This window comes from Myotis myotis, unplaced genomic scaffold, assembly GCF_014108235.1.
Source record: "Myotis myotis isolate mMyoMyo1 unplaced genomic scaffold, mMyoMyo1.p scaffold_m19_p_14, whole genome shotgun sequence".
Taxonomy (NCBI): Eukaryota; Metazoa; Chordata; class Mammalia; order Chiroptera; family Vespertilionidae; genus Myotis; species Myotis myotis.
In genome coordinates this window covers 9,530,557-9,556,145 of record NW_023416318.1, presented here as the reverse complement: position 1 = coordinate 9,556,145, position 25,589 = coordinate 9,530,557, and the positions used below count along the sequence as shown (strand labels likewise).

General features: G+C 45.1%; 1 protein-coding gene across 1 annotated transcript in view; it reads right to left on the bottom strand.

Annotated features, from left to right (window-relative positions):
- Nucleotides 1–6,860: 6,860 nt before the first annotated feature.
- Nucleotides 6,861–25,589, bottom strand: part of TACR1 (tachykinin receptor 1) — a 127,855-nt gene continuing 109,126 nt past the window's right edge. The window contains exons 3-5 of the mRNA XM_036334011.1: nt 12,803–12,953; nt 10,920–11,116; nt 6,861–10,018 (exon numbers count right to left, since the gene is read on the bottom strand). Coding sequence (XP_036189904.1) covers nt 9,727–10,018; nt 10,920–11,116; nt 12,803–12,953 — 640 coding nt within the window. The 3' untranslated portion in view covers nt 6,861–9,726. The remainder of the gene's footprint in view (nt 10,019–10,919; nt 11,117–12,802; nt 12,954–25,589) is intronic.

The following is a 25,589-nucleotide window of genomic DNA, read 5'->3' as shown; positions in this document are numbered from 1 at the left end:
CTTCTCTTTCTTGCCTGCTAACCTCGCCTTTGGAAGGAGTTCTATAGGCTTGGTCTCTATTTCTTTACCAAACATTTCTTCCTTAGCTCGCTGAGTTCTGCTTCTGTCTCAGGACTCCACTCAAATAGCTCTTGTTAAGGTCATCACTGGTCTTTTCATCACTAAACCTACTGGGCATTTTCCACATCCCCTCTTCCTCCACTTGTTTACAGCATTCAACATCTCTTTGAAATATTCTCTTTTGTGGCTTCCAAGACACCATTTCCTGTATTTTCTCCTCTGTCTCTCTAGGCACTATCTGATTCCTCTTCTTCCCAGCTATTAAATATTACAGTTGATTACCCAGTACTATCACACTTGGCTAGCTTATTCCTGAGCATTGCATCAACTCATCTATAATTGACTTGCAAATTGATGCCCTCAGCCAGACTGCTCCCTGAGCTCTAAATCTGCATATCCAACTGCTTGCTTGATATCTCCGTTCATGTCTCAAAGTTATCTCACATTCAACATGTTTAAAACCAAACTCATAATATTTCTGCCTTCCTCAAGCTTGGTATCCCAATTTTCTCTCTTCTAGTAAATGGTGTCATCACTGAACTAGTTACACAAGCAAGAAATAGCAAATTCCCCCTGGCTGGGTGCTCAGTGGTTAGAGCATCTGCCTGTGAACTGAAGGGTCCCGGGTTTGATTTTGTTCAAGGGCATGTACCTTGGTTGTAGGCTTGATCCCCAGCCCTGGTCAGGGGCATGCAGGAGCCAACCAATCAATGTGTCTCTCTCACATCTATGTTCCTCTCTCTCTGTCTCTTCCCCTCCCTTCCACTAGCTCTAAAAATCAATGGAAAAATATCCTCTGGTGAGGTTTAACAACAACAAAAGAAATAGCAAGTTCGCCTTTGAAACATTTCCTTTCCCCACAACCAGTGCAGTTCATCACTAGATAAATATTTCTCATATAGTTTTTAAAGGCTTCTCAAATCCTTTCACGTGTACTCATACCCACACCCAACAATTTAGTCCAAGCCCCCATCTCCTCTTACTTAACCACAGCAATCAGCTTCTAATTAGTTTCCCTGCAGCTCAAGAGATCTTTTCCAAAAGCAGATTGATCCTATCACCTCCTAAATCTTTTCGTGAATTGCTTTGCTGTAAGACCAAAGACCAAAATTCTTATCAAGGCTCATAAGGTTCTCCAAAGTTCCCTGCCTCCCTCATCTTCCACCACTTTCGCTCCCACCTCCATCCAGGCACATTGGTCTTGTTTTTCAGTGCCTTCAATATGCCATATTCCCACATGTCACAGGCTTTTCTCTATGCCCTTTCCAATGCTTGGAATGCTCTTCCCTCTTTCTGTCTCACTGCTCCTCAGGGCCTTGCTTTCCCAGAGAAGACTTCCTTGGTCTCAAACCTGGGTCCAGTTCCTTTGTAACAGGCGTTCACAAAAGATCCCCTCTAATCATCCTTATCTCAGGCTTTAATTACACCCTCCTTCGTGGGATTATTTGATTCACAACTAACCTGAAAGCTGCTTGAAAGTGGGGACCGTGTAGTTTCATTCTTATGCATCCCTGATCCCTGGCACAGGGCATGATGAATTGTAGGAGATCAAAGAATGAATGAATGAAGACCTGAAGGAAACTTCATATTTCTTGTCATGAGGACCATTGGAGATTATCTCTAGAGTACCAGAGCATCAAGGTCACTTCTGTGGAAATTACTCATCATCTGTGAGGGAACATTTCTTGGGATTCAGTACATGTTGGTTGAAAGGGTGAGCTTCAGGGAACCTCTCCATTAGCCCCGCTCTGATCATGTATCCAAGAAAGAACATGCCAAGATCCTCTGCCTCATCTGCCCACCACACCACCACACCCCAGGTCCTGTCTCATCATCACAATGTCTAGTGGAACATCACCATGTCTGCGATCTAAAGAGGGATAAAATTAGAGATGGTTGTGGTTTACAGTTTCTTTACTTATTGTAAAAAGAAAACATATCCAACTCCTTCTGCTTTTGTCTTAGTTGTGTTTCGACCTTGTTTCCCCTCTCTCACTGTGTACATCAAAACCCTGCTCTGGCACATAGGCTGCCTTTGTGTGGATAGAAATCTGAGTTGAATATGAGAGGAAAGTTGTAAATAATTAAAGAAAGAGAAAAAAATTGGATTCAGTGTTAAGATTGTATAAAAACAAAGTGCTTTCCCATAAAATGCTCTGAGAATTGTTTTGAGATTCAGGGAAAACAAACTATTCCATCCCGGGCTGAATGTAGTTCAACAATGGGGCCTCCTGGGAGTTGGCAGCTATGGCATATGACTAGAAATCTGGAAAGTGTAAATTTTGTACTTTAATTCTGACAATGGGGGAATGTTATGAGGGGCTCATTGTGGAGCCTCATGGTCAGCTCTCATGATTGGATCAGGAGTTCTGGTGGGAACAGAAGCAGGAGTGATTGCATGTGCATGATGACAAGTCCCTGTTGCCAGGCCCTGCATGTTCTATTGTGCACCTTCCTTTCTTTGAATCTATAACCCAAGCAGTGCCCAGGTACAGGAAAATCACGGTCCCAGCACTGACTCCTGGGCCCTTCCAAGGGAGTTCCCCACCTGCTGACAAAGTGCCTGTAGCTTCAGTGTTTGGTACTTCATTTGAATGCTTAACCTGTGCACTTTTACAAAGAGGGTCCTCCAGAGGGCAGCAGAGAGCAGTCCTGTGGCCCTAAGGTAGAACCCAGAGAAAGGTGGAAGTAGAGGTGGTGGTCACATTCAGGGACTGCTGAGGGACTGGATTTTAATTTGGGAGAATTTAAAATCAACAGTAGGCTCAATTAAAAAAATCATCATGGTTAAGGAATTTAGGACTTCACAACCCTGAAAAAGCATAGGTCCATCAGATATAAGAAAACGTAGGAGGTTTTGGAAGTAACTCAATGTGATGGGCAGCATTTTCTGTGAGTGAGCGTGTGTGCATTGCCAGACAGAAAACATGGGGCTTAAGACCTCATTGTCTCTTAACAACATTTGTTGTTGCTTTGACATTCCTCCCGCTGGGATATAAAATGTCTGTCCACCCCTCTGGACTGTGAACTTTCTGAGGTCAAGGACCACATGCTATTGAATTTTACACATCCCCCACAGAGTGCCTGCTGTAGCATGGGTTCCAGGCGAATATTCAGTGGATGAAGCTGAATTATCATCTGCCATATCCTTATAGGTATAAAATAACTGAAAAGGTCTACATCTCTTCTCATGGAAGTGTTTGGATTATCCTCAAATTTCTGAGGTTAAAACAGAAACAGTCCTAGCTGGTGTGACTCCGTTGGAGTGTCCTGTATACTGAAAGGTGGAGGGTTCGAATCCTGGTCTGGGCACATACCCAGGTTGTGGGTTCGATCCCCAGTCAGGGCATGCAAGGTAGGCAACTAATAGATATTTCTCACATCAATGTCTCTCACTTTTGCTCTCTCTCTCCCTTCCTCTTTCTAAAATCAATGAAAAACATATCCTTGGGTGAGGATTAAAAACAAACAAATAAAGAAAACCATGTTCATAATGGTCCCTCACAGCATCTGTTTTTTTTAAAAATATATATATTTTTATTGACTTCAGAGGGGAAGAGAGAGGGAGAGAGAGATAGAAACATCAATATGAGAGAAAATCACTAATCAGCCATCTCCTGCATGCCCCTTACTGGGAATCAAGCCCGAAACCCGGCATGTGCCCTGACTGGGAATCAAACCATGAATTCCTGGTTCACAGGCCAATGCTCAACCACTGAGCAACACTGGCCGGGATAACAGCATCTGTTTTTTATTAGCTGGATTAGGCCACTGTGGCTGCCACCCTTGAGGAGTAGTTATTGCCCCATCAGACACTTCTATCAAAACAGGTACTGGTGGTGGTGATGGAACAAGAGGGCAAGCGGCATGGATCAATGAGTCAGCAAAGGGCAGAAGAGAAATCAAACCTAGAAAGCGCTTCACAGGCCGTGTGAGGGCCCTGCTTCCTCCACTCTGTCTATGGCCTCTTCATGCACTAGCATTGCTCTTCAAATCCCTATGTTGGCATGTTTAGGAGACAACAGCACTGGAACCGGGCAACGCTCTGGTTTGCTATTCTCCTTGCTCAGTCTAGAGCAGTGGTTCTCAACCTTCTGGCCCTTTAAATACAGTTCCTCATGTTGTGACCCAACCATAAAATTATTTTCGTTGCTACTTCATAACTGTAATGTTGCTACTGTTATGAATCGTCATGTAAATATCTGATATGCAGGATGGTCTTAGGCGACCCCTGTGAAAGGGTGGTTCGACCGCCAAAGGGGTCGCGACCCACAGGTTGAGAACCACGTGGTCTAGCGGCTGAATCTGTTGCTTCAGCTGATTCTTCTAAGTGTCGGAACTAAGTCAAGAACCCTTCTCTGAGAGCCTTCTCAACTTGGGAAAGTGGGTGAGAGGGAGGTGGGGATTAGGGAATGAAGAGAAAGTGTGGGTGGGCATAAACTAGGGGTGGGCAATGAGGGCTTTGGGGAAGTGGAAAAAGGGGGATATGCTAGGGATGGTGTCCTCTAACTTGCATACCAAATCCTGCCGTTATGAATGAGCGCACCCACACGGCATCCAGCACAGTGGAGAGAAAACCTAGAGGCCTCAGCAGGGACAGGGTTAGAGGAGGCTTCCAAGGATGGGAACAATGTTGGACTAATGAGTGGAGAACACAAGAAAATGACACAGAAAGAAGAGAGAAGAGAGAGAGGACACATGCGCACACAGTGCAGAGGACCTGGCTTCGAACTTGTCTGTATGAGAATGTTCGAAGCTGGTGCATGTACGCTGCTAAGGTGCCATCCGAGAGTGCCGGGGCCAGGGCAGCCCACCCACCGGGCTCATGTCAGTGCTGATGTCCTTTAGTCACTTGTTTTCAATCAGCGGCCTGTTCTCGGCTGGCTGCTCTGCTTGAGAGAGTGGCCAGGGGAGAAGATCACAGCCGCTGTGTATTGAATTTGTAGCTCCCGAGGAATGCCCTTCCAAGGCCCGATTCTCCTCCTCCCTCTTTTCCTGAACTGGGTGGAGATACATGAGGGCATCTCAGAACTTGGCCTGTGGAGTTCAGGAAAGTAGCTACTGCAGGTAGATGGTCCCTTCACCCTTGAACATGGAGCAGAGGAACGTTCTTTGTGTGTTCTATCTTGGCTTGGGGCCTTGACTGAAACCCTCACTCTCGGGTTCCAGAGCTGAAAGGGATGAACACCCCATGAAAGGGATTCAAGGAGCCCTTGGGGAGTTACCACCAAAGCCAGGGTGGCTCCTCAGGCCAAGCGACCACGGTGTGTAGTCTGCCTACACAGAAGTAAGTGGAATGTCCTTGCATTTTCACAGGACTGTCTATATCCACAGCTGAGATTATGTTTTGACCTATAACTAAGCTTAGCCTTTCCTCCACTGACAAGTACTCATCTTTCCATGGAGAAGAGTGAGCACACCTCTTAAGCAAGAGGTTGGTATTTTTATCGCCACCAACATCTCTAATGACGTTCTACAGCTTTCACTCCTCCGGGAGCCTGAGGTGAATTATGATTTTGTTCCAAAGCTGTTTCCAGTTGCCTGACAGCCACTCCGGTTCTCCTGGGGCTCATCTACCTCTCACGGTGCTCTGACGGACTCACGGTTCCTCACCCCTCTCCTATAAATAGCTCAGTTTCTCTCCTTCTCTGGAGAGCTAAGGGTGAATGAGTTCTGAGAAGACTCAGGTTTTGCACCCCTTACTACATGCACGTGCGGGCGCGCACACACACACACTGTTTTACATGATTTATAGGGATTTGGAAGGGGATTTGTGGATTCATTGAAGCTTATCCAGGCACCTAGTGTAATCTGCCTTAGTTTAAATAGAAACATCTTTATTATTTGTTTCTAACACAGAATGCATTGGGTAGCTGAGTATGTTCTCCTCACAGCTCCCTCTTTCAATGCCTCTACAGTCTTTGTCATTGTAAGTCTCCTATCAGCTGCTCCTCTCTTCTTTGAGGGAGTGGACTTGAGAGGTGAGGTGGGACAGGGTGGCCCCAGGAGGTCGGATGCAGGTTGCCAGGGCTGACAAAAGGTATCACTGAAGTTTCAAATTCTACCAAGGGTCTCCAAACACAGGGGCCTTAACCAAAGCTCTGGTGGCAGTTGTGTGTGTGTGTGTGGGGGGGGGGAGGTCCTGGCCCAGATCTCCTTTCAGGAGATAACTGGTAGTGAGAGTGCAGCCAGCTGATAGCCACCAGCTGCTGCACCTTCAGGGCCCACCACAGTGTTCAAACCCCTCCTTCCCCAGAGAGCATCCAGCAGTGACCGAGCAAGGGGAAGTACCAGGCCTGGCCATTTCTTTCAATGCAGGCCCTCTCGATGGGCACCCCTTGACATGCTGAGACTTTCTTAGAGCTGTCCTGTATCTGAGGCTCTTCCTGCCCACTCCTCCCTTCCCCTTTCCCACAGGTGTTAGATCTGCACAGTGGTCTCAAGCTTCCCCTGCCTACTCCAGCTTCCTCCCTCCCTTTATCTTTCCCAGGTAGTTCTACTCATCAGCCTTCTGCACTTCTATGTCTGCCTTGGGTCTGCTTCTGGGAGGACCTGAACTGACACAGCTCTTCTCACAGGTGACGTCATTGTCACTTCAGACCATCCCACCTTATCTTCCCAGATCCCCACTTGGTAAGAGTTCCCACACTTTGTCAACTCATTTTGCTGCATGGTTAAGAGATTGCTGGGTATTGGGTTCCTTCCTACTGACTATGCACGTTATTGGGGTTCTGAGTACCACCCCATTCAGTCTCCTGTAGAGCACTGAGGGTCCCTAGAGATGAGACAGAGGCATGAGATAGTCAAACACATACTTTATTTCTGCATGGAAATTCTTTCCAGGATCCCAGGCTGGAAAATGGGAACTTCAGGAATGACCCCGTCCTACATACAGGATTCTCCAAGAAAGCCAAATCAGAGAGTCAGCTCCCAAGTCCCCTTTTCCTAGAAATCCCCCAGTCCTTCCAAGAGAAAGGACCTTCCAGCATGTCTCAGCATTATGGTGTGTGTGGGGAGAGAGGACAAGGACTCCTGCCCTTTAGTTCCTCCCATAGAGGCCTCCGCTCTCCCTCCCCCCCAACCACCCCCAGTCACTATAATTTGACTGTGAGTTCACGGTGTACATCAGCTCCTCTCTGTGAAAGAATGAGGAGAGGTTGGCACAATGCAAAGAACACATTGACAGCAACTGAATCGCATATTTTTGAAGTAACATAACAAAGACTGGCCCCATGATGTCTTATATTCTATTACTACTGAACAGTACACCACAGAGAAACACTTAGAAGATAAACATAAGGGGACACATTTCTATAAAAATGAGCCCATGCACAGTGCAAATCATGGTGTTTCTCACATGTGGGAGCTGATGACATTTTTTGTAAGTTACATAGGTGTTGGAGAGTGGGTCGGAGGAAGGCCTGCCGGGCTGGTTCAGAGGGGATGTTTTGCCATATTTGAAACTGCTCAGCACCATCGCACCCTCCCTCTCTCTATGTGCAGTGACGATGCTGTCCAACCATGGTGGCTTTCCTTAAAGTGATTTCAGAGAACTCTCACTGCAAAAGGCTCTCTGAAGGTCTCAGTCCTTGGCTCAATTACATGCATTAAGTCTCTAGAATCCTGGGCAGCATTGGCTTCACAGCTGCCTCCATGCCTGCTGGGTGGCCTCGACCCCCTAGGACTGGTGGGTTAGCCATGGCTCTCAAGAGTGGAAGGAGCTGTGTGTCCTCAGCTCAGGGCCAAGTTCACAGCAGGTACTCAATAATTCTTGTTGAATTCAATTCCAACCTCTTCCAAGTCCTTGACACTTTCTTTTTAAGTTCTTCTCATAATCATGCTGGTTCTCTATAGCCCTCGGAAGAGAATTATCCACACAGGGCACAATTGCTTATTGGAAGTCTGACTAATGCTTTTGGCACTGACTTTCGTAGCCTCTAAATTATGTCTTCCGTTCATATATCTGCACTGAGCTGGCTTTACTCAATTTATTTGATCCATCCAATGAGGCTTTGAAGAGTATAGTTCTTGGGTCCTTCTGGCTTATACTGTTGCTCTCTCCCCCGAGGCCCACCATGGCCTGGTAGAGTTAGAGCCAGGATGGCTGGTGAGGCTGTAAACCCTGTGGGCAGTGCCTATATTCTATTGATACCACAGATGCTGCACATGTGCCTCCATTCTTCAAACAGTAAGGAGGACATTCACAGATGTTACATGAGGCTCCTGCTTTCAGCCACAATGGGACAAAGCACGAATTTGGAAGACAGGAAGGCGCTTCATGCTCGCTTGATGGAAATCCCAAAGCTGTACTGGGACATGAAGCCTTAAGTTCATGGCTCTTGGTAGATGAACTGTCCTGTAGGGTCAATGTGTTGTCCCACTTCTTACAGACAGGAGGCCAGCAAAGCCATGGAGGCAAGACGGGGAGATTCAGAGAGTCTAAAGGGAAAATGCAAGGTGCCCTCTTCCCTGAGGTGCTGCTGCAGCCCCTTTGCTCATTGGGCAGCTGAGCAAAGTGTACAGCTAGTGCCTCTGTCCTAAGACAACCAAAAGGCCAGAGCAGGGAGCCCATGAATTCATTTCTCGGATGTTCTCTCCAGCTGCAGGCTCAGTCTGCTAAAACCTGGTGGAGAGATGCAGGCTTTGACACCAAGTCTTCAGCTGTGTTAAAGGCTACAACCTTCCGGGAGAAAAAGGTACTCACATTTTAGGATCAATCAGAGAATCTCTGATATGGGTGTGGACACATGGTCGTAGCAGTTGCTACTTTTCAGGAGTATTTAGTCACTCTCCTCCTGTTCTTTCTGAGACCACCATTTTTGTGCGTGAAACACACAAAAAAACCTCATACAATCATTAAACCATTGAAAATTTGAAGGGACACTTAGATGATCTAGTTCAGTCCCATAGTTTTACAAATAAGGAAAGAGAGGCTCAGACAGATGAAATATGGCACAGCTCTCCTGATCTTGGTCCTGACAGACATCAGCTGGTATCAGTGGACACATTCTGCCTGCGTCAGTTCGTTGCTCAGGGAAATTACTGGGGACACAATGCAGATGAATCTGAGGCTCTCAATCCTATGATGTTTAAATGCCCTAAAATATTGAGATGCCAAAAAAGGGGCAGACTTTGTCTTCTTTTCATGGATGCTCAGAAGACGGGGTTAAATCTCTTTCAGATTTTCTGTGGGTCCTTCAGTTGTTCACTCTATCAAATGAAGACATCCACCAGCGAAAGGAAGGTTAATCTGAGCATGATTGAGAATGGCTTTAGTGAAGTAAGACAGAGGCTCCAGGCAAACAGATCCGTTGGGTCTGTTGCTCCATTGCAGGATTCATCTTGAAATGAGTGCCCATTCACAGCCAAACTGTATTCTAGAACCACGGAATGGATTGTAGAGAACAGCAAGTCTAACCTTCCCATTTTACGGGCTCAGAGAAGTTCGGTGATTTGTCTTGGGTCACACAGCATGGGGTTGGCAACGACATGGAAGAATCCAGGTTTTTGGACTCCAGGATGGAATGTTTTTCCTAAACCATTCTGACCCTTTTCACAAGTCCCAGTGTGAGGGTGTTCCTGATGGTTTCCAGATCGAGGAATTATCCATGCATAAGTGAAGCAAGACAAAGACGATGGTGGCTGCCTCTGCTGCAGGCCCAGGGTCTAGGAGAGCGTGTTGGAGTAGAAGCTGAAGCTCTCCGTCATGGTCTTGGACTCACTGCGAGAGGAGCCATTGGAGGTCAGGTCCAGGGGTGAGGGCGTGGCCTTGGGGCCCTCCTCCAGTTCTTCTTCATGGTTCCCCACCACTGTGGAGACGGTAGTTTCCAGGCGGCTGACTTTATACACACTGCCCTGGGCCTGGAGATACCGGGTGGATTTCATCTCCAGCCCCTCATAGTCGCCCGCACTGATGAAAGGGCAGCACCGGAAGGCATGCTTGAAGCCCAGCCGGAACCTGGAGGGAGAGAGGTGGAGAGGTGACCCTGGGGGACAGCCTGCTTTCAGAGGGCCTTCCCACCTTTGCGGCAGCTCTTTAACACATGGATGCACCCAGACTTGATCCTGTGTTATTGTTTTTTAAATTAATTGAGAACTGGAGACAGTAAGGCCCAGAAGATATAAAGGTTGGTCATTAAAGTCAAGCCCAGTACTAGAACCCAGGTTCAGGTGAAATATGTCTTTTCTGAGCACAGCCACTGAACTACGCTGCCTCCACTGGCGCGGGGCAGCCAACTTTGGTCAACTCAACATCAAAGTAAAACATTCACCAGGGTTTACTATGAGAATGATACTGTGCTTGTCACTGCAGAAAAACAAGAGCCAGTCCTTTCCTTCAAGTAGTTCACCTCTGAAAGATGACTTTCTGCCATTCAAATTCCTATAGTTTGCCTCATACGATCTGAGTCCCTGACTCTGTCTCTCTGTCTCCATTCACAGCCCCGCCTGTGTAATGAATCCAGTGGGCAGTGTGAGCAAACTCATAGGCCACAAACTGGATTCAACTTGTGGACCTGCTTTGTACACAGCAACCACAGAGGGGTTTTTTTCTCACCTGCAAACCCCCTCCCCCATTGACTTAGACGCCAGTGTTTAAAAGTAAAAAGATACCACACAACAACATGGATTTCTGGTTCCTCTTGGGAAAGAAAAATACGTGCACTTTGGTCTTATATTCTTGCAATGGTGATAATCAGCAGGGCTTGAGTAACTGTGGCGATTAGTTTGCTGCAGTCCCCACCACTCTCTCTTGTATCACAGCCAGGTTTGCTCATTGACTAGTAGGTTGGTTGTTTGGTGGTTATATAGACAGATGGTTTTGTGGCCCCTGGAAAGAGTCTGGGGGATGGGGTCCTCACCTGTCATTGAGGCAGCAGTAGATGATAGGGTTATACATGGTGGAGCTCATGGCCAACCACATGATAGCCAGGTAGAACTGCTGAATAAACTTCTCCAGGTAGATATCTGGGTTGATGTAGGGCAGGAGGAAGAAGATGTGGAAGGGCAGCCAGCAGACGGCGAAAGTGCACACCACAACGATCATCATCTTGACCACCTGGCAGGAGGGCAAGGCAGGTGAGACCAGCAGCACATAATCCTTTTCTCATGGCTACTTTCTCTCTCCTCCTCCCCCTCGCACGGCACACAGTGCAGTCTGGGGGGAGAAGTATTTAGAATAAGCCCTTTTTGAGGAGGAAGAAGGACCTTTTCTATGTGGCACCAAAGGATTTGGGTTATATCAGTGGTTCTCAGAGTGTGACCCCAAGGCAAGTGCCAGCACCAGCACCATCACTTGAGACCTTGTCAGAAATGCAAATTCTTGGACGCCACCCAGACTTTACCAATTCTGGGGGTGGGACCCAGAGTTCTGTGATTGACAAGTCCTTCCTTCCAATGATTCTGAGGCCCACTCATGGTCCAGAATCACCGTGTTATATCATCCTCTGGGCAATGACTGGAGAAGCCAAAGGAGACCAGATTAATGGGCCAAGAGGAACGGGTGTTCAAGAGGGAAAGACCCAGGGAGCGGGAAGCACCTAAAGTGGGGAGCAGTGAGTAGGGGAAGCTTCTTGCTTGGAGTCTCAGAGGGAGGAAGGATAAGGGACAGGATTTGGACAGCTGCCCCAGAGAGCATCTGATGCTTAAAGGGGACTTACAAGGTTTTATGAACACTGGGTGATGTAACCTTTCTCTCTTTCCCCACAAACTCAGTGAGAACTACCTAGCCTCCACATAATGAAATACTATGCAAAGATGTACCAAAAGAAAAAAAAAATGAGAAAGCTCTTTATATATTGATTTTTGAAGGTCTTTTGGATATTAAGTAAAAAAAAAAGTGAAGGGCAGAAAGTGTGTATTTACTCTTTGTGTAAAAAAGAAGAAAAAAATTTACATTTATTTGGCTTATAAATGCATTATAATATCTGGAAGGATTAGTAAGAAATAAATCCCAATGGTTACCACAGTGAGTGTGTGCATACACATGGGAACCGGGTGGGGTCCTTTTCATGGTAAAACTCTTAATGTATTTTTTTACTTTTCATTTTGAAATAATTTAAGACTCCCAAGAAGTGCAAAAACAGTACAAGAGTTCCCAGGTTCCTCCTGTGACATCACCCTACCTAACTGTACCATATGATCAAAACCAGGACACCGGCGTTAGTGCCAGCCAGGCTCGAAACTAAACTACAGACAGTGTTTGGATTTTGCCTGTTTTTACACACGCTCCTTTTTGGGGGTGTATAGTTCTATGACATTTTATCACATGTACAGATGAGTTGAAAACTCGGCCACCATCAGGATTGCTTTGTCGCTCCATCACCACAAGAAGCTCATGCTGTGCCTTTATAGGCAGCCCCTCCCCCATCGGAACCCTCCTAACCCCTGATCTGCTCTCTACCATCATTATGTTGTTCCTTTTAATACTTTTTGATGTTTGCACCAAGAGAATGTATTATTGTGCCAAACTTTAAATAAGTAATAAAAAGAGGACTGGATAACTCTTTAATGCTTTTGTAGTTAAATATTGTGTGTGTGCGCGCGCGCGAACGGTTTGACGGGTTGCAATTCTCCTAAGGTGCAAGCAAGGTCAGGCCTGTACAGGCAGACCTGAGTTCCCAATACATTGAAAAAGGATGCCTTCCCTCTCCCTTCGTTGCTGTTCCCTAGATTCAAGGATGTTTTGCGTGTGAGCCTGTTGCCCGTGCCCACGTGCGTTAGGTGCTTGCTGCCCCTTGCTCACCTTGCGTTTAGCAGAGACTTGCTCGTGATAACGGTCAGAGGAGTCCCCGGGGATCTCGCTGGCCCACAGCGTGATTCCCACTATGGTGTACGCATAGCCGATCACCAGCAGGGGGAGGAAGTAGATCAGCACAGGCACGCAAATGTGGTACCTGAAACAAGGCAGATGGGAGGGGTCATTCTAAGAAACAACAAGGGTGATCAAGGCTTGACAGCCGCCTTTCTCAGCATTCGCCATTAATAAGTTGGATGATAAGACACACCCCAAGGAGGCTTGCCACCCACATTGGGTGAGTAGGCGATATATTAATGGATAATCGAGGGAAAGCGTATCTCTTCAACTTTGTCTTTCTAGTGGACTTTTTCCATAATGAAGAGTCCTGTTCAGATTGAAAAAAGAAGAAACATTGATTAAAGGGAACTGAATCCGTTGTATACCCATGGCAATTTTAGTTAATATTAAGTTCAATATTGCTGACATTCTCCCTCAGAAAAAAGTATGCAACCCCAGGCATCATTAATATAAGTATATGCTCTAGAAAGAAGGAGGTGATTGTCCCACCCTGTTCATACTTTTCAGATTACACTTAGGCTCGATTTTGGTGCAGGGATGCAGACCAGCACCCTCAGATGAGAACCACCATAATTGTATGAACCCTAATTCATTCCATATGACAAATGGAGTCACAGATATAAGAATAAATTAGCTTGGAAAAGAAAGAGAAGACTTATCCTAGTCTAGGATTGGTAGGAAGAAGCCACAAAGCGTAAGCTACTTCTAAGTCTGGTTCTTAAAAATATATTTTCAGATGGAAGCTGCCGGATCTCTGAGCCATCACTTGGAGTTTAGATAGCAACTGACTTGAGTTTGACTAGTCACGAGTAAGAAATAACCCTTTGCTGTGTTAAATCACTGAGATTTGGGGGGTTTGCTACAAGAGCATAATTTATCCTGTTCTGTTTCAGACAAGACTCCTTCTAAGGAGGATATTCAAACAAGTTTTTTTTTTTTTTAATTTTGAGAAAGGATAGTTTCCTCAGGGGGTCGTTGGCATGTCTGGCTAGTTATAGCCCTTTCCCCTGAAGTGAGTTTGATGAAGAGGCTCAAAATTCCTAATAACAGTAATTGCTAATACTTTGGGGGGGGGGGGGCGGGTTAACCTGTGCTAATAATGTCAATGAGAGTATTCGCAGCATTCACAGAAACGGGAGTTTGACCTCCCTGAGTGGCCAGCAAAATGGCAAGCACTTTGCTAGCCTTATCTTATTTAATCCTGAGAACAAATGGTTGGGTGGGTACTATCATGATCCCATTTTGTAGAGGAGGAAAGCAATGTTTAGAATTTAATTCAACTGTGTAAGTTCATAGCTGGTAAAAAGAGGAGCTGGGATTAGAATGCAGACACCAGAAACAGCTCTTGTCACTGAAGAAAATTAACCCGAGGACATTTTCTTCCATTCTGTTTATGTTTATTCTCTACGGTGAAATTTTTCCAAGAAGAAAGACTAAATTTCTCCTTTACTGACACTCCGTTTGTTTTCAACCACTTCTCTGCAAAGTGCCACAGTTTAGTATTCAAAGCCAGTCCTCTGAATAGTAAGATTTGCAGCTTGAAGACACTTTAGGAGTTTGTAAGTAACAAACCACAGATTCAGCAAAGCAGGAGCTAAGCACATCCATTCTGTGCAGTCTCACCAGGCGTTCAAAGTCCCCCTGTATTGTCACTTCCTTTGGGAGCATCCTAAACCATGCTCAGATAAACTTCTTTTACAAAGAAAATACTCTATCCAAAAGATGCCTAAGTCATAGAAATCCTATCCGATTGTAGGCCAAATGAATGACATTCCATAATTAAAAAATATGAAAATCAATACATTTATTCCCCCTTGATACCTGTTTGGAGACATTTTACCATATCCTTGTAGCTAATTGGAAGTAACTCTGTTCTTTTATTTCTTGCTGAAATTATTATTTTGGAGAGCTGCTCAGTGAACCCAGTGTAATCTTATTTTGTGCAGCTCCATGCATTTTTGGCTCTTGAATCTGATATTCCCTAGGTTCCTGCCAGGCAGAATTTTATCAGTTCTCAGGATTGATATGTGTCTTGGAGGAAGAGACGAGGAGTCAGGGATGTGCCAGAAGTGAGCCAGAGGAAGCATCAGGAGTGAGTGCAAGAGGCAGTGACAGAAGGGACTGCTAGGTTCCCACTTGATGAGACGTGCATTGATTTTGATCATTAAGTCCTGCCAATGGACTTATCAGGACTTTCAGAAGGAATGTGCATGCAATAGGTATGTGTCTTTGTTCCCTCCAGCTTATTCCTCTAAGCAGCAAGTGGGGCTTGACTCATTTTACAGGATAAACTAGCTGAATACAGCCCCAAGTCCTGCAGAGTCTCCTGTCCTCAACGCCTTAATACCTTCATGCTCACTAATCCAGGTTCACTTAGGGCTCACAAGGCTGGAGTCACCTCATTGTCCAAGCAGCAGTTCCAGTTTCTGAAATAATCCTCAACATTTGACATGGAGATAGATATGTTTATTAAATAGTACCTAGCGTGTCTTCTAATGAACTTCATGGAGACTTTAAGTGCCATGGGGTGGGGAGGCCAAGAGGGCAGGGATCTAGGTTCCCTATCTTTATTCTCTGAGACAGCTCTGCTTTGCTGGGTTTATATACTGGCTTTCTGTGGATAATTTTGTTTGGGGGTGGTGCTGGAAGATTTAAGCTGTTACAGAGAGGTTGAAGGTCATTGATGTAATTCTAGTTCCCATTCAATGCATAAGCCCTCTCTGCAATATCCACCCTATATAATAGAAGGATAAAATGCAAATCAACTGAATGGCAGAACAACCAGAATGCCTGTGGCTCCTTGCCCCAGCTGGCCCATCCCCGATGGCCCCCATGTGGGCGAGCTGGCTGGGCCCCACTAGTGCACGAATTTGTGCACAGAGTCTCTAGTACAGTGATGGCAAACCTATGGCACGCATGTCAGAGGTGACACGCGAACTCATTTTTTTGGTTGATTTTTCTTTGTTAAATGGCATTTAAATATATAAAATAAATATCAAAAATGTAAATCTTTGTTTTACTATGGTTGCAAAGATAAAAAAATTTCTATATGTGACATGGCACCAGAGTTAAGTTAGGGTTTTTCAAAATGCTGACATGCCGAGCTCAAAAGGTTTGCCATCACTGCTCTAGTATGTCATAATTTTCTATCTTTTCTTGAACACTCCATGTTGTGAGAAATGCCCACCTGTCTGAATTCAAATAACAGACTCAGAGACAGAAGTATGGCAAAACGAGACTTTTAATATGTTCTTCCAAGTGCGGGTGTCCGGTTGTACAGGCACACACAGAATAGCAATCACAGGCTATTTATCCCCTAGGGTGCAAGATTCCCTGCTCCAGTTCCTCACTGGCTGAGTACTATGGGGTTAATAGTTTCCTCATATGCCACCTAGATCTTATCGTCTCCTATTGGGCCATTTTAAAAAAAAATGGGCTAAGGCCTTTTCTAGTTGTCTCCGCCTCCCCCTGTCCAGTTGAGGCTGGCACGAGGTGTTTCATCCTGGGTGCCTCGGGGGTTTCCATCATGATGCTAGCTCACGTACTTACTTCTTTGTTTTATATCCTCTTCCCTCCTCCCTACATTGTTTGCCCAGGGGAGATTCAGTAACCACTTCCATTAAAAGTTGGCTATTTTGAAGATGGATCACAGAGGCCTATTTCCTACACCTGTGACAGGCTGGTTACTAGCTATAAAGCCAGCTCCGGCAGCTTGTTAGCGATGCATGCTCTCAGGCCCCACCCCGATGGGCCAACTCAGAGTGTGCATTTTAACAAGATGACCTGATGATTTGTGTGCAAGCTCAAGTTTGTAGCATGATGCTCTCAAACTTGGCTGCACATTGGAATCACCTGGGGGGCACTGCAAAATTCCAACGTGTGAATCCTACTACAGAGCTTCTCCTTTAAAATTGGTCCGCAGCGCAGACTGGGCGTCAGAGTTATAGAAGCTCCCCCCGGGAGGCTCTGCGCAGCAGGGCTGAGCCACTGTCATTGAGCCTCCTGCTGCTGGCTGTGACTGACACCTTCCTCCTTAGACTGAGTGGAAACCTGTGGCCCTGCAGCTTTCACTACTTCATCGTAGGCCACGAGCAACAAGCTGAATCCACCTCCTGGTCCTGCAAACTCAAGGGACCACGGCCTTCCTCAGAGCCCTCTTTCCATCTTGGACTTCTCCGCCACCCCTTATTTGACATGCTCAGAGCAGCCTCATCCTCCTACTCTTCCTCCGGCACCCCCCAGGCTGCCTCTTCTTCAAGCATGATGCGAGATACCTGCTTGACTTTTTACTTCCAGCAACAAATTATCTTCTCTGCTGGTAAACAGGGTTTCTTTGTAGTAAAGGAAAGCAAAACCCATTTATTTCTTGGTTCACTTTTACTTCCAGACTTCAGAGCCAATCCCAAATCCCTGGCAGTGCTGTTGGAGGTGACCTACTAATTAATAATTATATACCTGACCTTGTTCTTGGGGCTGGGGATGCAGAGGAGAATCCCTTGGTCTTTTCCCAAGAATTTAGTCTGTGGTGGAGACAGAGAAGTGATTGACAGTAGGTATCTCTTCAGAGGGAGTGGAGACATTGAGGAGGGGTGTCAGGGGCCTTTATAAGTATATGTAAAATATAAAAAATATATAAACGTACAAAATTTTAAAAACTACCCTGAAATACAGTAGGTGTTTTGTTTTTACGTGAATAGAGAGTAATGAGAATGCAGAAGTGATACTGTCATTCAAGCTGATCAGGGAAGCTTCCTGGAGGAGGTGCTGCTAGGCCAGGCCCCGGTATGTAAGCAGGAGGCCAGTGCTACAGGTAAGGAAAACAGCATGTGCAAAGGCACAAGGGCCTGAGGGCGGGGGGGGGGGGGGGGGGGGGGGGGGCGGGGGGAGGCACCCTTGGCATGCTGAGCGAGCTGTATTGTGGCTCGGATGGAGGAAGTATGGCTTGAGGAAGTATCAGGAGTCTTGGCCAGAAAGGAGGGCAGAAGCCAAATCAAGAAAGGCTGGAGAGTTTGTAGTTTATTCCAAAGTTTATGGGAAACCATGAAGTAGTATTTTCAGAGAAGGGTCAGGATCACACCTCTGTTAACTGCATCCAGCCATAAACGCTGGGCAGAAATGCCCCGCCTTCAGCCCCAGCCGGCCTCCCTCAGGACCCGTGGCCAATCAAGACAGGCTGCTCCAGCGCTTAATTTAATTTATGGAAATACTGGGTTCACAGAATCCCCTCCGCACTCAGTGCTGCCCCCTGGCGGTCGGCAGGGCTCCCTCGGGCGAACAGGACCGGAAATAAAGCACACAGCTTTCTGCAGTCACTGTCAATGCGGTTGTGTTCTTCTCCAGGCTCCTCTTCACTTTTCCTGCTTGATTGGACGATGCCGTCCTCGGAGGCAGAGCCCGGCGGTGCTCCTCTTTAATCCGCTTCACGGAGCTGGCACCAAGGAAATACTTCATGGAAAGACACCACCTCAGGCTTCGAAGGGCATTAGGATTCTCCCCTGATCCATCCCCCAGCCAGCAAGCAGTCTTCCTGTGGGCTCCTCCAGGGGAGTGTGCCGGCACCTGCTTGAATGCAGGCCCTGCAGGCAGAGAGCCTGGAGGCCTGAGCACTTCTTACTTCTTCATTTTAAATTTATCTATCTATCTATCTATGTATCTATCTATGTATCTATCTATCTATCATAACCCCAGGGTATTTTTCCATTCATTTTCAGAAAGAGTGGAAGGGAGGGGGAGAGACAGAGAGAGAAACATCGATGTGAGAGAGACACATTGATTGGTTGCCTCCTGAGGTGCCCCAACCTGGCCAGGGTTGGGGATTGAGCTTGCAACGGAGGTACATGCCCTTGACCAGAATCAAACCCGAGACACTATAGTCTACGGCTGACACTCTATCCACTGAGCCGAGGACTACTCATTTTTTAATCGATAGTTTTCTCACTACAAATTCTATCTGCTCACTGTGGATTTGAAAAGACAAGCATGAAAAGAAAGCCTTCAAAATGTCCTATAACCCAATCACTTAGAGATAAAATTCTAATGAAATTGATTAATAGCTTCCTATATCTTTATGCACACACTTATATCTGTACATGCACAAGCATACTTTTGAATACTTTACAAATTTAACATTATGTCACAACTTTTTTTTAGGTCAATACATTTTTATGATAAAATTTCTAATGACTGTAATATTCTGTTTTATGGAGGTTATTTGGACAGTCTCCTAATTTGGGCATTTGAATTATTTACTATGTTTTGATATTTAATTAGTGCTAGCATTAAAATCAAATATATGTCTTTGCTCTCATTTTTATTTGCCAAGAATTAATCGGTTGGAATGAAGTGTACTTAAGGATTGGTGTATATTGTGACTTTTCAGAAAATATATGCCAATTTCTACCACATCCAGCACTGTATGTGGTTTCCCTTTTCTCCGCATGGCTGCTCTGGGCATTAGCATGTCTTTTAGTCTTGACAACGTGATCATTTATGCATGGTTCTTTACTTCGCATTTAATATTCTCAATCCACTGTAAATTGAAAGTTTACAATTTGTTAGTTAGCATTGCCAAGTCTTTTGTGACTTGCCTGCTTAGATAACTGACTCAATTTACATTGGGGGTGTTCATATTGCCCTTATTAATTTGAAGAGACTATTTGTGGCTTCTATCATATTATACTTAGAATGGCTCTTTCCATGCCCACATCATGAAAACAGGAGCCTAGAAGTCCCTGTTTATTTATTTGATTATTTGCATGTAATTGTTCAGTCTCTCAGGGATTTACTGGGTGAGACTCATGAGAAAATGCTCCACATTTTTTTCTTCCAACAATTGTTTAGAAATTTCCCAGCACCACTACTGGATGCACCATCCTTTCCTTGCTGATTTGAAGTTGCACTGGTACCTTATATATTCACATATATTCTTGGCTCTGCTTCTCAGCCTTTGTTCTGTTTCTTTGATCTGTTCTTCCTTTCTGGCGCCAGACCTGCACATTTCAATTTTTGTGGCTTAGTAATACATCTTTTATCTATGGCAGTATAAATGTCTTTTTATTTTACTCAGTCCCAAAGAATAAAATATCTCCAGATCTGCACATTTCCTACGAAGAGGGTCAGGGGATGGATTTAGTTATTTGCAGCCAGACTTGCAGCTTTCCAGAAGATATCAGATGGAAAATTCACTGGCCCAACCCAGCAGCGACTCTCATGCTGAAGTTTAGCTGTGGATGCCATTGATCCGCCCAGAGCCTCATGTCCTTGTTTTAGATTCTTTCTTGATCAGCATGCTCAGGCAAAGACAAAGGCCCTCAGAAGGATGTGTTGCTGGGAATGGCCCCAGAGTTTGGAAATGCTCTAATAAGAGGTCTTCAAACCCTGGACTCCAGTAGAAGATGCTCAACTCCCTCACCTGCACCCCTCCTTCCTCCAGGCTGCTTAGGGCAGGGCAGGGATGGTGGTGGAGGCAGGTGGCTGGACCAACACTGAAGTTTTTATTTGGTGGCTGTGTTAAGAGGAAAACAAACTCTGAAGTGTAAAGCTTCTGCAGGCTTTGCATTACTGAGACAGAAGAATAAATTAGATGGCGGGTTGGCTTGGCTGAGGACATTATTGTGTTTTGGGATAAGGGAAGATAGGCTAGAAGCATAATTTTGGGTGGGGTGAAAAATGTTAAATTGGTCTCTATAAGGAAAAAGAAATTAAGAGTACCAGGTAACAAGAAAGAGAGAAAGAGGAGAGAGAGAGAGAGAGAGAGAGAGAGAGAGAGAGAGAGAGAGAGATCCCCACTCCCCAGGGTTGAAAGCAGGGACTTGTAAAAGAACACAGCCAATAAGAAACTTCCTGTGGTGAGGACCGCTCAATATACTGTAAGGAACGGTGGTGCCTGAGAGTAAATTCAAAGACCATATGATCCTATCCTATGTGTAATGCTCCGATTTCTCTAATCACACCCCAAATCTTCTGTAGGATATACCTCATCCAACAACTCCATGTCAGTGAGGCTTTGAGGACATGAAGGAGGAGGACTGGTTTCCTGAGTGGAGCCAAGTGGGCCAGCCAGAGATGGTGGTGACCACAAGTTCCCATGGTGGGTTAAAGTTCTTACCTGGGGTCGCATAGGGGATGTGGTGAAGAGGGAGACCTTATCTCAAGAAGCAGGGAGACAGCGAGGGCGCCCCTGAATCTGAACTCTGCTCCCTGGTCAATGTTTCCAGTCTGGCAGATGACATCACATCATCCTCCCCATGGTCATTCTGGAAACTCCAACCAGCCACAGGGCCAGATATTGAAGTCTCAAAAGACAACCGCCACCAGGTGGCGCCAAACTGCAGCTGGCACCTGGCCCCATCAGAATATATTTCATTTAGGTTGCTCGCACTTCAGTACCCCATCAATAAAGCAGCATGCATTTTATATGCTTACATACATTGTACACTGCACATCCCATCCCAAACCCTTCCGGTGTCATACTACTGTTTTCCAATATGTACCTTGGTCCAGTCCCTACCAATGTAGCATGAGCTTTGCAAACCTCCTTGGATTATTACAATCCATTGAGAATAAGACTGCATTTTGCCTGTGACATGTTTTCCTGATTTTCAGTGGGCACCAATAAGTGTTTTGCTGATAAAACACACCCACCTTCCTCTGCTCCAGATAGTTCTTAATTCTATTGTGTTAAGCTCTGCTGAGGTTGGGGTAGCGGACTATCACTGCAGTGGGATACTCCTGGCGGGGAGAGCAGCCAGGGACAGATCTGGAGGAGTTGCTGCAGCCTGTGATGAACACTGAGCCGAGGAGAGTTCAGACACGCACAGAACTGAAGCTCATACTCTATCATTCTTCTGAGCATTTAAAATGTGGTTATTTCGGGCTCGCCAGCATGGCTCAGTGGTTGAGCATCGACCCATGAACCAGGAGTTCCCAGTTCGATTCCCCATCAGGGCACATGCCCGGGTTTCGGGCTGAATTCCCACTGATGCTCTTTCATCATTGCTGTTTCTATCTCTCCCTCTGCCTCCCTTCCCCTTTGAAATCAATAAAAGTATATTAAAAAATAAAATAAAATATGGTTATTTTTGATGAGGCATTGTTAAACAGTTTTTAAAAAACTGCTTCTATCAGTGCCAACTGATATCAGTAAGCATTTTCTGATATACATTGAAGCATGAATGTGAGTGTTGGTTGGTTTTATACTTCTTCTAGTCCCTGAGGTCTGAAAAAACACTTAAAATAATCAAAACAATTCTAGTCACAATGGCCTGTGACTACTAACCATTCATGTCTCCCAGTCTGGATGAAGTGCCCAGACTCATGGCCCTCGTGCCCTGAAGGTAATTCTTCCACACAAGGCACATCTTAGCTCAACAGCCACTAATAGATGGCCAGATAATGACCAGTTTTTCCCCCTTTTGATGAAATCTTCCTCAGAAGAAATCTGGTATCAAGTGTGTACAACTGAAACAGCCACTGGCTTGCAGAAAATGTAGAAATTGTACATTTTCTATGTGCTGTAGTTTCATTGTAAAGGTATTTCTGGAAAGTGGATCTGACTTCATCTCATCACCTCTGGGACTTGAGGTAAGAGATAGAGATTCCTAACCTCATTTTAAATTGAAAAATTAAGGTACAGGAAAGGTAATTGCCTTGTTGAAGTCACTCAGGGTTGAAATGGGAATAGAAAACATCTCTCCTTTTCTCTTTCAACCCTTTGCATTTCTTTGTCTTTCTGCTTAGATGAGCTCAGAAAGAAGAATGCCACGAGTAGGAAAACCACAGGTTTTCAAGAATAAACACATATACCAAGCCCCCAAATTGTCCATGGCATTTAATAATGACAGATAATTTACTGAAAAATAGCATCGCTTAAACCATCAGACCCAGAATTCAATTCCGTCTACAAGCGTGACTTGGAATGTGGCCAAGTCTTGGATTCCAATTTATGTCTGGATTCATTATTGTATTTCCACAGCCTTTTCCCCTCTTAAACCCTGAGCCCAAAGAAACCCTTGCTTAGCTGAAATATGTGAGAAAGACAAACACCCCACTCTTTGTTCTCAGCCAATAGTTTCTCACCATGAACAATAGACCATTATGCTATGAGCCACACAGGCTGCCAGTCTACAGCTTCCATTAACAAATTGAGCAATGCAATCTACATCTCACAAGAAATTATCATGGAGACTTCATTAATCAATGTGAAGTCTGCTATGAGTTGTGTGTAAGAAGACAAACATTGTTAATGTGGGAGTGTTGACAGTTTTTCGAACCTCCCCCGAGCTGACCAAATTGAATCTTGTAATGTCTGAACCATCTTTCATGCAAACTTCTCCTCTTACTAGAAAGGAGTCTTTATTGATGGGAGAAAAGCTAAGCTGGTCTATACAATAGAGATAGAAAGTCCATGTGGACTGGATGTGGAAAGGAGGTTTTCACTGGGGATGGTAGGAGGAGAACAGCAGTAAGTAGGAAATAAGCAGAGGCAGAATTTTTTTGTAGTTATGCTGTGGACAATTGTTTTGGGTATCTTTAATGGAGTTTCTATTTAATACTTTTGCCTGTTAAACTAGGCTTCCTGAACTCGACTCTGCTTAGATGATGAATCAAGTAGGTTTCAGCTTTATGAGGGTTGCATGATTCGCAAAGTTACCTGTTCCGCCTGGAGGCCAGCCCTCTGTTGAGGCAGCACCTTCAGTCATGGGTGAGGGACATGCAGAAGAAAGAGCTGTGTAGTTGCCTCCAGGCCCCACCTATTCAGCCACTGAATTGTTCATGAACCCCAACTTTGTACTAGATTCTGGGGATATAGTGGTGAGTAAAGAAGACATGAAATCTGCCCTTGATAAGCTTATAGTGGGGAAGACGGATTATAAAGAAATATACCAGCAAGTAAATATAAAACCATAAATGAGTTATGCACATAAAGAAACCTAAGGAAAGTGGTGGTAGGGAATCTAGGGCTCACACTCCAAGACTCTTCGATGAGGTGACCTGAAGGCCAATGCAGCTACCTGAAGGGTGTAGGGTAGGTGGCCTGTGCAGAGACAAGAGCAGACACAGGCTCTGAGGTCTGAATGAGCTGGATACATAGGAGGAGCACCAACAGGATAGTGTGTGTGTGTTTGCGTGTGTGTGTGTGCGTGTGTGTGTGTGCATAGTAGACTAGATTCATTTTAAGGAGTTGACTCACAATATTGTGGCAGTTAGTGAGTCTAGAACAAGGGTCCTCAAACTTTTTAAACAGGGGGCCAGTTCACTGTCCCTCAGACTGTTGGAGGGCAGGACTATAGTTTAAAAAAAAAAAACTATGAACAAATTCCTATGCACACTGCACATATCTTATTTTGAAGTAAAAAAACAAAACGGGAACAAATACAATATTTGTATTTGCATGTGGCCCGTGGGCCATAGTTTGAGGACCCCTGGTCTAGAACCTGTAGGGCAGGAGGCAGACTGGAAACTCAAGTAAGTGTTGATGTTGCAGTCTTGAGGCAGAATTCTTTCCTCTTCAGAAAACCTCAGCTTTTGCTCTTAAGGCCTTCAACTGAGTGGATGAGGCTCACCCACATCCTAGAGGGTAATCTGCTTTCCTTAAAGTCAACTCATTGTAAATGCTAATCATATCTACAAAATACCTTCACAGTGTTTGACTAGTAGGCCAGCCAGGCTGACACATAAAGGTGGCCCCACCAGGCACAGCTTGGTTGGAGAGAGCTAGGAAAATTCAGGGTATGATTTGAAGACAGAATAGGCAGGACATGCAAATGAAAGTGAGTGTGAAGGTAAGGGATGCCCCCAGCCACAGTCTCAGACCCAGTCTTGCAGCCCCTTCTCTTAGTAAGGATTCCCAGCCCCAACACAATCACTGTAAGTAGGGACTTAGTGGAGATAGCATCTTGGTTAAAATGGTAATCCACTGTGGTGATGATCCTGGCCCAAGAGGATCCAGGCTGAATATGGTATAAGGAGTGTACATGTGCCTTTTATTAAGTAACTAAATAGCCCTTGTGATGGTCCTTAAAGGGGTTAGATAGATACCTACTACTGATGGGCCTCCAAATCATCATCACCACCACCACTACCACCACCTTATTAATAGCTAACCCTGATAAAGTGTTTATATATGCCAGGCACCATTCTAAATGCTTTAGTCACAGATATCTACTGAGTCACATCTCCCAACAGCAATCTCTGTTTTGTGGATGATAAAACTCAGGTACAAAGATTACAAAGTGATTGTCACTGTGGTACTCAGCACAACCCCAGGACACCATTCACAGAGATTATTGACTCATGAGCAACCCCAGAGCTGTGTAAGGCAGCTCACCCTGACAGAGCATAAGTAATGGGCCCAAGAATCCCATGTTGCAGAGATTAGCGTTGTCTTGGGTGGAAAGGATTGTAAAACTATATGGGATGCCACGTGTATGGTAAACATATGTTAATTTTGAATATATAAGTATTTATTAATATAGAGTTAAAAAACCATACTATGTTAGAATAGTATGAGATTTAAGGAATAGTTGCAAAAGTAATACAGAGAGTGCCCATATACTTCGCAGCCAGCTTCTCCTACTATTAACATTATATTAGTATGGTAAATTTGTCACAATTAATGAACCAATATCAGTTACATTATTAACTAAAGTTCATATTTTATTCAGCTTTCCTTAGGATTTAGCTAATGTTCTTTTACTGCTTCAGGATCCCAACC